Genomic DNA, 12,296 nt, shown 5'->3' with positions numbered 1-12,296 from the left:
TCTCCAGCTCTAGTTACATTGATATTCATATTCCTCACCCACCCTTTCCCTGGGTGTGGACCTCTCTACCAAGTCTAATTTTATACCATCTGAAGTTTCTCATTCCTTTACCATCTCCAACTCAACTGTATGAAGACTTTCAGATCCTATGTCCTAATGTCCCCAACTCTATTGACCCGGTAGCTCCCCATGTGCCCTCGTCCCATCGATGGTGTCTTTACATTCCTTCCAGTCTCACCTCACATTTTCCATAACAGGATCGGTGGTTGGGACTGTGACGGCCACACACACTGGTGGATCCACTGGGAAAATCTCCTACAGCTTCCTCAGCGGGAATGAGAATGGGGCATTTCGTATTGACGCAACTACAGGTACCTAGAGTATTATAACCCCATCACCATCACTCCACTACTTCCTGATTCATGAGCCCCCCAATGAATTACTTCAATGCTCCCCCAGTAGTTCCCCAGACATCCTGTCCACTAGGTGCTCCCTCCATACTCCAGTACTTAAAGTTACTCCCAGTAGTATAGATGCCAAGAGGCTCCAAACATTTTCCCATTCACCAATGGCAGAGACAATAGCCACACAGAGCAACGTATTGCCCAGCTATCAGCTCCCAAAATAATATGCCTAGAATAGTGATCTATTATCCAGAGTAGTAGCCCCTGAGCCAAAACAGGACTCTAGCAGCCGCAGTGGGACTATAAATGTGGCCATACACTGACCGGGCTTCTACAGTAATTCACCAACTGGCCCTTGGTCCTAACGACTACCCCATGCAAGTGCTTTCCCATAGTTTTGATGGTTTGGACAGACGCACGGCACAATGGGAACTGCAGGAGGTAGTAGAGCCGTGTCTCCTCATCACTTTCTTACCTGCGCCATTTTCCAACTGATCATCATCATCATTAGTGATCCAACTCCAGTGCAAAAGATCTGCTGGCACTGCCCTCCAACCTGCCATACATGTAAAGACGGTCGGGCAATATGGTCACAATGTGCCAAACTGGCCAACCACATCTGTATGGCAGCTTCCATTATAGATCCCAGGACACTGTGCCCTAATAACACCCCATATAATTGGAAGGACCGCTATTTTATTGAGAAATTTAGCATTAGTGTTTAAATAAGGGCACAGGGCTCATTCTGCACCCCTTGTGGCCCCCATGTCTTTCCAATGCCACCCCACCTCCTGCTTTTACCTTCAGACCTTCTGGAGATGCCGCCTGAAGCAAGATTCTCATTTTGTTGATTTTAACGATAGCAGCAGCCCTGGATGGGCCCCACAGTACCACCATAGAATGTTAGCAAACAAAATGGCCACCCCTACGCACTGTAGGCTCAGGCAAGCCTGTGATTGGCCACAGCACCTCCCATATAGACACCAGCATAGAGGCAGCCGTACACAAGGAGTTCATGGCTCTCTCCTCCCCCTGCAGGACAAGTGACAGTAGTGCAGGCAGCCATGTTGGACTATGAGCAGAACCCCCGCCATAAGCTGATTGTACAGGCGGAGACCCAGCAGCACTTCAGCTTTGCCTCCCTGACTGTCAGCCTGTTGGACCTGAATGACAATGCCCCCCGCTTCCAGCTGCCACACTACACGGCCTTCATCCAGGAGGCTCAGGCCGACGGCAGTCACATCATACAGGTAAGTGCCCCAAGCTGTGCCTGTGGGGAATAGTTGGTGATATTCATGGCCCGACACCCCTGAAAGTTCTCTTCTGCTTTTTGTCCCCCAGGTTTTGGCAGAAGATCCAGACCAAGGACTGAATGGTCAGGTCTCTTACTCTTTCGACCAATCACAGGCAATGAAAGATCTGTTCCGCATAGACTCCCAGACAGGCGCCATCACCACTGCCGCCATCTTGGACCGGGAGATTTGGGCCCAGGCTCTGTAAGGACCACACGTTAATTGCTTTCTGGGCTCAATTCTGTCCCAATAAACCATTTGAGCTTTGTTTTATTGAAAGGAGCAGTTCACCTTTAAGTTACCTTTTAGTATGTTATAGAATGGCTAATTCTAAGCAACTTTTCAGTTGGTCTTCATTATTTATTTTGTGCAGTTTTGGAATTATTTGCTGACCCCATCTAAAAAACAAATGCTCTGTAAGGCTACAAATGTATTGTTCTTGTAACTTTTTATTCCTCATCTTTCTATTCAGGCCTCTCCTATTCACATTCCAGTCTCTTATTCAAATCAGTGCATGGTTGCTAGGGTAAAATGGACCCTAGCAACCAGATGGCTGAAATTGCAAACTGAAAAGCTGCTGAATAAAAAGCTAAATAAGTCAAAAACCACAAATAATAAAAAATGAAAATCAATTGCAAATTGTCTCAGAATATCACTCTCTACATCATAGTAACAGTTAATTTAAAGGTGAACAATCACTTTAATGGTTTTGGGGTTCCACCGTGTATGTGTGTGTGTATTTGTCCCAACATGAAGCCGTGGACCAGTAACTAGGGGCTCAATATAGGGGGGCTGTTGATTTCCTTCCCTGTATCATGTGACTCTTCTCTGCTCACTGATTGGCTCTTCTTCAGCTTGGTTGTCATAGCAACGGACCGTGGCTCCCCTCCTCTGAGCAGTTCTGCCGGTGTAACAGTGTTGGTGATGGACGTGAATGACAATAGCCCCACCATCCCTGTCCAACTGCAGCTCAGCGTCCCTGAAAGTAAGTGTTCCTCAGCCTGTAGGGTGGGGCTTAGTCAGGGGAGGAGGGGCCTAACTATAGAGGAAGCAGACCACTTGGTTGCCAGGGGGTGGGGCCTGGAATGCAGCTTCCTGTATAGCATGAAAATCCCCCCTGCCCCTTTAAATATACCAGCGCAGTCGCACAAGCAGGCGGGAGGGTGTCCAGTAACCAATGGGATGTCTGTTTCCTTCCTGCAGACGCTGTGATTGGCTCAGAGATTCTTCAGGTGACTGGCAATGATGTGGATTCGGGCCCCGCCCTGTCGTACACATTGGTAGTGGATGGGGCACTGGAGGGGACATTCACCATCTTACGTTTTGGGGGGCAGATCTGGTTGTCCCGACAGTTGGACTACGAGGAGCGCAAATCCTACACCCTGACTGTGCAAACGTCTGACGGCAAACACTTGACTCACGCCCACCTCACACTCACACTCGAGGATGTCAATGACAACTCACCTGAGTTCAGCCGCAGCCTCTACCAGGTAAGTCTCCATATTCACTGGTCACTCCTCATATATGGGGTGCAGGGACAGGTACAACCAAGGTTATCTGCACTGACGCCACAAACTGATCCAAAGTTAAAACTTAATTTAATAGGAGACTTTTGGCAGAGAGGACAGAATACTCAGCACCTGCACTGAGATACAATTGTAACTAATAAGATAAACAAGTCTTTTGGAGGAAATGAGACTCACAGGTTAAAGTTCACCTTCATTAGAAAAACTGATATAACACATAAAACATGTCCCTAATTCCCCAGAAATGTATTTAGACTTTCCATAACCTGCTACAGTTTGTAACATGGACATGGTGATTAGGGGGTGTGGCCACAACACGGGCGTGGTAATTAGGGGTGTGGCATGACATAGGCGTGGCCAACAAGTTTCAGCCCACTGCACATGGCAGATCTGTTTGTCCCTCTTTTCATGTTTCTAATGTTGGCAGTTGGGCCAATAGGAGGGAAGTTTGGGGTAATTAGTGTGTCAGTCTCACAGGCAGGGCCGCCATCAGGGGGGGCACAGGGGGGACAGTTGTCCTGGGCCCCGTGGGTTTTTATGTCTCAGGGGGGCACAGCCATGTGTCACTTACTTATATGTCCCCTGCTGTGAGACTGCTGCAAGCTTCAGAAGAGAGGACGGGGGCTCCCATACGTGGATTATTTTATTTCTATTCACTTCTCTGTACCCTTATTGGTCGCTTAAGTATAAGTCCCAGTAAAGCTGTACAGGGATTGGATGAGTCAAGTAGGAGCTTCCCCTCCAGCCTATCCAATCTCAATGCAGCTTTACTCTCCCCCATCCTCCCTCTTCTCTCCCCTTCTATATTTCTCCTCTCCCCTATTTGTCTCTTTACTCCCTAACCCCCTTTCCCTTCTCTCCTTCTGTCTCTCATCCCTCTCCTTTCTTTTTCTCCCCCAACTGTTTGGCCTTACTCTCCCCCATCCTCCCTCTTCTCTCCCGTTCTATATTTCTCCTCTCCCCCATTTGTCTCTTTACTCCCTAACCCCCTTTCCCTTCTCTCCTTCTGTCTCTCATCCCCTCTCCTTTCCTTCCCCAACTGTTTGTCCTTACTCTCCCCCATCCCCCATCTCCTCTGTTTTTCTTTTATCCCAACCTCCACTCCTGCTGAGGGCAATTATTTATCCATTAGTAACAATTTGGGGTTGTTAAGGTCATGTGATGTGTCACTGATATCAGCTCTGTTTAATCTTCATACCACTCAATCCCATAGAATGCTAAAATTGCACCCAACGGTCTTATGTCTAGTGGTTTCATCTTGGAAACAAGTCTCAGCAAGTGTTTAGCACCACCAATGAGAGTTTGGATTTACTTCTGCAGGTCTCCATCTTGGAACACACTGGTGCTGGGACCTCACTTTTTACAATTTCAGCCACTGATCAGGATTCTGGGGACAATGGAAGAATCAGCTACAGAATTTTGTCTCCTTTGGGTGGAGCCTTCCACATTCACCCTGACAATGGTAAGAGATGTCCCTTTCTATACATTGATAATCTATATTCCAACATGAACTTTGCACCCAGTGACATTCTGCTGGGCATGTCTGTCTAATACACTAGTTTCTTTCTCTTCAGGAACCATTTTCACTAACAAGTTGGTGGAGCTGGACCCACAATCAACATTGGTGGATGTTTTGATAGAGGCCCGTGACCATGGCTTCCCAAGCCTCGCCTCCCTCACTACTGTGCAGTTCCTCATTGTGGATGCCAATGACCATGCCCCTACATTCTCCCAATTCCAGTACAGTGCATCTGTGCCTGAGGATCTCCCACTTGGTAGCACTGTCCTTATCTTGGAAGTGACCGATGAAGACTTCACTCAAGAGAACTCTGGCCTTGATTATACTATTCTAAACGGAAACACAGGTAATGCCTTTCAGGTTCAGAGTGGAATGCGGTTCTGGAATGGACGCTTTCAACAGATTGCCTCTATTATTGTAACAGACTCTTTGGACTTTGAGGCCATTTCCTTTTACAACCTGACACTTGGAGCCTCAGACAGAGGTGTTCCTCAGAGGAGTCACTCTGTGCCTGTGTTGATCACTGTTCTTGATGTAAATGATAATCCTCCAGTTTTTCCTCATCCTCTGTATAGTGTCCTCCTAAGTGAGGAGGCTCCTGTAGGTTCTGAGGTGCTACGAGTGCTGGCCCAGGACTCTGACTCTGGTAACAATGGTATGGTTCACTACAGTATCACTTCTGGAGATGAGAGTCGACTCTTTCAGATAAACGAGGCAACAGGAGCCATAAGACTGGCTCGCCATCTGGACAGGGAGAGGCAGGCCCTACATGCACTTGTGGTTTTGGCACTTGATGGTCAGGGGGGTCAAGCTAACTTTGCCCTTGTCCCAGTTACTATTGAAGTGCGAGACATAAATGACAACAAGCCTTACTTCCCAGTGCAAATTCTGACCACCAGCATCCGGGAAAACCAACCAGCCAATACTCCTCTCACTAAAATTCATGCTATTGACTTGGACACTGGGGTGTATGGGCAGCTCTTCTACACAATGCTGGATTTGGCAGTGGCGGGGTCAGGGATGCTCACAGGGAAAGATATGTTCATTGTAAACAGAACATCAGGAGAGCTAAGGTCCAAACAAAGTTTTGATTATGAGCGCACAAAAGTGTTCAACATGGTAGTAAAAGCTGTGGATGCTGGTAATTTCTCTGCCACGGTTACTGTTCAGGTTCTTGTGACTGGTGAAGATGAATATAACCCAGTATTCATTTCCCCATTCTTTAATTTTGAAGTTCCAGAGGGATCTGTTAAAGGAGAGAGCATTGGCCATGTGCAAGCTACGGATGAGGATGAAGGGGCTGATGGAGTAGTTCTTTACTCTTTCTCTAAGCCATCCCCATACTTTGGAATTAATGAGACCACAGGCCACATTTATTTGAAGACGGATAGTCAGAGGCACCGCTCTGGACGTTCCAAACGGGAAACAAGGGAAATGACCCTGGAAGTTCATGCTCACAGTCCACTCCCTTCTTCACGCGTGGCCACTGCTCAAGTAACAGTGGACGTTACACACACATCCTTTGGTCTAGCCCCTGACCTGAATTTACTTCTTGTAGTTTCTGTGGCTTCTTCCTTGGCAGTGGTGGTAGTTCTAGCAGTAGTTGCCATTGTTCTGGTGATTTGCCGATCTCGGAGCATAAATAAGAAACAGCAGGAGGAGGATGATGCTCAGTTGGACACTTTGCAGAGAAGCACCTTGCAGAGGATGGGTCATGACAAGTCAGCATTGTCCAGTGGGGATCGAATCTACCATCAGGCCCTCCCTGGTTACACCCTGGATTCATCAGTAGGAAATGCCTCTTACACTAGGGGTGGGTCACTGGATCCCTCACACTCCAGTGGTCGTGGGTCTGCAGAAGCAGCTGAAGATGATGAAATTCGGATGATCAACGAGTACCCAAGGGTTGCTAGCATAACTTCCTCAATGCAGGAACATATCTCAGCACGTGGTCCTGACTCTGGTATCCAGCAAGATGCAGATCAGCTGTCTGAGATCTCCTGTGATCCTTCCATGGACACTGAGCAGTGGTTTAAAAGCAAGAAGGGGTCCAGCCAGTCACAGCTCTATAGGGATGATGGAGGTGGAGGCGGAGCTTTTGTGGGTATGGGTTGTGGACTTAACATGTCACATCTCAAGGACTACTCTTTCCCTGAAGATGGCAAGCCCTCTGTGGAGGGCTCACTGACTGCTATTGTGGCTAGTGATGAAGAATTACGTGGCAGCTATAACTGGGATTATCTCCTAAACTGGTGTCCTCAATTCCAACCATTGGCCAGTGTGTTCATGGAGATAGCCCGTCTTAAGGATGAGTCAGCATTACGTAGACCTTTCCAACTCAAACCCAAATCTGTCCCTCAACCCCGCATTGACCCACCTCCTCTTATAACTTCTGTGGCTCACCCAGGCGCCAAGACGGTTCCTCCCAAGCCAGCTGTAGTCCGAGCATTTCCAAACTTTTCATCTTTGCGCCGATCCCCTATCATCAATGAAGCCTCACTCACTTCTGCTGCCATACCCCCCAGCTTTTCTCCATCACTCTCCCCACTTGCAGCACGTTCTCCTGTTGTATCCCCCTTTGGCATCTCCCAAGGACCCATAGCATCTGTTCTTAGCACAGAACACAACCTTGACCCAGTAGGGGAGTCAGAGCTGCAAATATAATGGCCCTCAATGTAAGAGAAGAAGGGTGAGGATAAAACATCTCCATGGACGTCAAGATGAGTGAATTATATCACTTGTGTCCACAGACTGATATTTTAACCATCAGTCTCTTTGCCAAATACAGACATTTAATGAATGGGGAGGTCATGCCCCATGTACCCCAAGTCAAAACTGATTTCAGTGGGCTCCTCCTATCAGAATTTGAAAGGAGTCAATCATTTTGTTCCAAGGTCCCCTCTGTTGACCAGGGGTAAGAAGCTGAGACCTCAGTTTCTGTGGTGCATGAAAGTAGCTGCTGTTTTCTCCATGTTTGAGTAGTGCTACTACCCTGAAAAGTATGACTGACCATAAACCCGGTCCCTCATTGGCAGCTGGAAACACAGGCCCATCATTCAACTGCTACCAACCTTATTTCACACTTCAGGAAGGACCTTTATATAATAAATCTAGTCTCAGTACATGTACAGGGAAGCAAACTGACCATCCACAGGTGGGAGTCGAATGTATTTACAACTGTTATTGAGGCATGGACGTGCAATGCAGGATAGCCAAGGTGTAATGTTATATCAAAGAGAATGTGACTGGTGCATGGGAACCCAGAATGTTTTTAGTGAAATAGCACTTAAATAGGATGGAAGTGGGGCATGTGGTTAGCTAATGAATATGCATGGGAATATGGAATGAGATGAGATACAGAAGAAGCAGATCATAATGATCTAGTGTTGGGAGTAGGGGCTTTCTCCTGCCTTCCTCTAGGGTTTGTGACCATAAATGGAAAAGAATTTGCCAGGAACATGCAGCAGAAAGAAATTGCACACCAGCATTACCAGGAGTCGTGAGCAATAAGATTCCATGCACTTGGGCAAGTGCTTGTGTATGTTTGTGTGATGTCCTGGGTCTGGGCTTGCGTTTCGTCTTTGTACCATGGTGCCACCTAGAGCAGAACTCTCTCTTCTGGAGAAGGTTCAACAGGGGTGACTACCTAGTGCCCTGGACATAGTGAGTCTCTTCAGAACAGCAGTTGTAATAAGGAAAAATCCAGGAGGACCTAAAGAGACAGTTAGATAGAAGGGTTGGTCTCTTGGAAGGGAATGTGACAATAACATATTGACCAACTTGTTTTCTGCCAGAAGGTTGAAGGCCCTCAGGCTGAATGATCATTCTTAAAAGAAAACAAAGAATGCAAATTTTGATTTGCCACACTAAAGATGGGTCTGAACGAGAAGACACCTAACAGACGGCAGAACTGTGTGGTGTAAACAATGAGCAAACAAAGTATCTGTCATTTGTCCTTCAAGTCCCCCAATGATCTCCCTAAATGTCCTTCAGTGCCACAAGTTCTTTACCCCTTGCTGTTTAGGCCATTTTCCCCTCCTTTAGCCTCTCTCCATGTCCTCCATGTTGTGTCTCCAGTTGTTCAGTCTGTTCCTGTCCTTTACTGTCTGCTTCCCTCGTTCCGTTGCTTTATGTATTGACTGGCACCTCCTATGTAGAAAGATGTCTGTGTTGTTTGGCAAAAAAGGAGCCTGGAACATGTGCGTATGTGTGTGTCCTACAGGAATAAGGGTTTGTTACCCCTAGTTATCTCCTAATTATCTGCAAATTGGTGCCGGGGAGGAGGGTGTTACTAACTCTACTGTAGAGCAAAGGGCATCAACATGGCACATTAGAAGGCATCGCCCTGACTGTGCACCAAGCTGCAACTGATCACTAATTAGTCCTTATGCAGGGAATGATCATTATGAATATGATACACATATTTACAACTGGATTTCTGGGGGAATAAGTTGCCCTTTGTTAAACTGTCACACCCCATATTCATAGGACATTGTTATAGTACCCCAGTCATTGGCTGGCACTGGAAAAGTATTACATAATGTCTGTATGGTCCCTATAGCCTCCTCCCTTGTGTAAATGTTAACCAGCAACGGAGGTTGTGTAGTCCCATATCATCTCCTTCCTTGAGTAACTGTTACCCAACAGTATGGTCCCCAGTATGACCCCCATGTACATAGGTTACTCTGCAGTAATACTGGAAGGCATTCCCCCCTTGTATAAATGTTACTCAGCAATATTTCATGAAGGCTCTGTAGCTGTTAATGTAGCTGTTAGCCAGTAGTAGCCAGTCAGCCAGTAGTATTTCAGGATGACTGTACAATCCCATTGGCCACCAACAACCTCCTCGTGTGTATTTGTTACACAGCAGCTTTACAGGGTTTCTATCCCTTGTGTAGCTGTTACCCCAAAGTCTTACAGGACGTCTATATGATCCCCATAGCACACCCCTTGTGTAAATCTTCCCAGCAGTGTTACAGGGAGACTAGGTGATACTACACAGTTTATGGTCCCCATAACATACGTGTAAATGTTACCCATTGGTATTACAGGATGTCTGTGTTGTCCCCATTGAATCCTGTGTAAATGTTTCCCAGACGTATTCCAGGAAGGCTGTGTGGTCTGTGTAGCAGCCCCCCATGTGTCCCCTGTACCCAGAGTACTACACAGTTTATGGTCCCCATAACATACTCCTATGTGTAAATGTTACCCGTCAGTATTACAGGAGGGATGTATCACCCGTGAACTCCAGAACCTTATTTATTGTATTCCACAAGAACCAGCAGTTTTATTCCTTTGTGTATTTTACAAGTATCTATGTTTGGGGGTGGGTGGGTGTGAGGTTTATATCACAGGGTGAATATTAGGCATGGGGGCGGCACCGGAATTTAGGCCCCGCCTCTCGTGCCGTCATTTCACAAGTGCCAAGTTTTATACAGAATTGGTTTTAATAAGTTTAAATCTGTTTGTAAAAAATAAAGGAAATAAGAAACATTGCTTTGTGGAATTTATTCTGTACCCCAAATATCTAACCCCCCAATCTCTGTTTACCTCTGGCACTTAGTAAAAAAGTCGTACAGTTCAGTTGCTCAGAGACCAGCACATATAATGGGGTACAGTGTAGGGCATTATCTTGCTCATCATATTGCGCCCCCCAGTGGTTATTCCAACAATCACACACTCCATTGGGCAACACCGAGCCCCGCCTCTCAACCCCATAGAAGTTTATTCTTGTCTTCAGATCTAAGGACCCCCCCCCAAATTATTAGATTTAGGGTGCTGCCAAATTCTGCACATGGGGCTTTGGGTATGAAATGTACCCGCTAACACTACCACATCATGAAGTGGAGATTTTATCTGCATCACAGCTAATTGTGCTCCCCATGGGGCAGAATGCCCAAAATCTGTTCCTATAGAGAAACATCAGAGCTGAGATCCACTGACCAGGTGAGTTGTACAAGGAGCAGCTACTCATTCTCACTCGTTACTCATGTTACTCCTGTTACTCATTCTCACTCGTTACTTATGTTACTCCTGTTACTCCTGTTACTCATTCTCACTCGTTACTCATGTTACTCCTGTTACTCATGTTACTCATTCTCACTCGTTACTCATGTTACTCCTGTTACTCATTCTCACTTGTTACTCATGTTACTCCTGTTACTCATTCTCACTCGTTACTTATGTTACTCCTGTTACTCCTGTTACTCATTCTCACTCGTTACTCATGTTACTCCTGTTACTCATGTTACTCATTCTCACTCGTTACTCATGTTACTCCTGTTACTCATTCTCACTTGTTACTCATGTTACTCATGTTACTCATTCTCACTCGTTACTTATGTTACTCCTGTTACTCCTGTTACTCATTCTCACTCGTTACTCATGTTACTCCTGTTACTCATTCTCACTTGTTACTCATGTTACTCATGTTACTCATTCTCACTCGTTACTCATGTTACTCATTCTCACTCGTTACTCATGTTACTCCTGTTACTCATTCTCACTCGTTACTCATGTTACTCCTGTTACTCATTCTCACTCGTTACTCATGTTACTCCTGTTACTCATTCTCACTCGTTACTCATGTTACTCCTGTTACTCATTCTCACTTGTTACTCATGTTACTCATTCTCACTCGTTACTCATGTTACTCCTGTTACTCATTCTCACTCGTTACTCATGTTACTCATTCTCACTCGTTATAAAGAAAGAATTGTTCAGTGTACCTTCCTAAAAAAGCAATACGTTTTCCGAACGAAAGAGGTGTGATTACCAAAATAATGTGTTATAGAAATGAAAAGAAAAATTTTGCAATAGTAAAAATAAGGAAAGCGCCTTAGATTTTGCCTTGACAAAGCCAGCAGGCGAAACACGTGTTGGCACACTGGGAAGCGCTTTTTGTGAAGTCTCCTGGGCGCTTTCCTTATTTTTACTATTGCAAAATAATTTCCTATTGATCTTAAACCTTTGCGACCGCATTGATTCTTCTTTTATAATCTTACCTGTTATCCAATGGCACTGTGGGATTTGTAGTTTTATAGGGAAGATTAGCTCTCCGAATTATAAGATAGCAAGGTAAAATTGAGACTACAGTCCCCAGTGACCTACTTTCTCCTCCGTGTGGGGTCCCAGACTTAGAAAAATACAGGCAGCTAGAACTTGGGACTTCTCCACCTCTAACAATTTTCCTATTCCTCCTTTCTCTTTCAATGCTGGTCTCCTTTGAATAATTTTATGCAAACGTTTTTTAACACCCTATAACTTTAACGGGGGTGTATGGATTAATTATTACTCACCAATTTTCATGCAGTCTTCAAAGATTACCTTAATTGATTTGCAGCAATTTTAATGAATTTAGTAAAGTTTACTTTTTAACAGTTAATCAGTTATTTACAATCTTCTATAATGAATGGATTTTAATGTGTGATATATAATAATGAATTAACTTTAATCTCACCTGGGTCAATTTAATCCTGGGTATTTAAGTTAACTTCTTAATTTCATTTGAAGCACTAGCACTTTATAGCACAATATTAATTAATCCTGTTACATG

General features: G+C 45.3%; 1 protein-coding gene across 1 annotated transcript in view; it reads left to right on the top strand.

Moving 5' to 3' along the window:
• Positions 1-9,760, top strand: part of dchs1.S (dachsous cadherin-related 1 S homeolog) — a 39,241-nt gene extending 29,481 nt beyond the window's left edge. Inside the window, exons 15-21 of the mRNA XM_018250506.2 lie at positions 258-371; positions 1,443-1,654; positions 1,746-1,900; positions 2,551-2,681; positions 2,900-3,186; positions 4,543-4,684; positions 4,797-9,760. Of these exons, the coding sequence (XP_018105995.1) occupies positions 258-371; positions 1,443-1,654; positions 1,746-1,900; positions 2,551-2,681; positions 2,900-3,186; positions 4,543-4,684; positions 4,797-7,405 (3,650 nt within the window). The 3' untranslated portion in view covers positions 7,406-9,760. The remainder of the gene's footprint in view (positions 1-257; positions 372-1,442; positions 1,655-1,745; positions 1,901-2,550; positions 2,682-2,899; positions 3,187-4,542; positions 4,685-4,796) is intronic.
• The last annotated feature ends 2,536 nt before the right edge of the window (positions 9,761-12,296 follow it).

This window comes from Xenopus laevis, chromosome 2S, assembly GCF_017654675.1.
Source record: "Xenopus laevis strain J_2021 chromosome 2S, Xenopus_laevis_v10.1, whole genome shotgun sequence".
In the NCBI taxonomy this organism is placed as follows: Eukaryota; Metazoa; Chordata; class Amphibia; order Anura; family Pipidae; genus Xenopus; species Xenopus laevis.
This window is presented reverse-complemented; position numbering and strand designations above follow the sequence as displayed.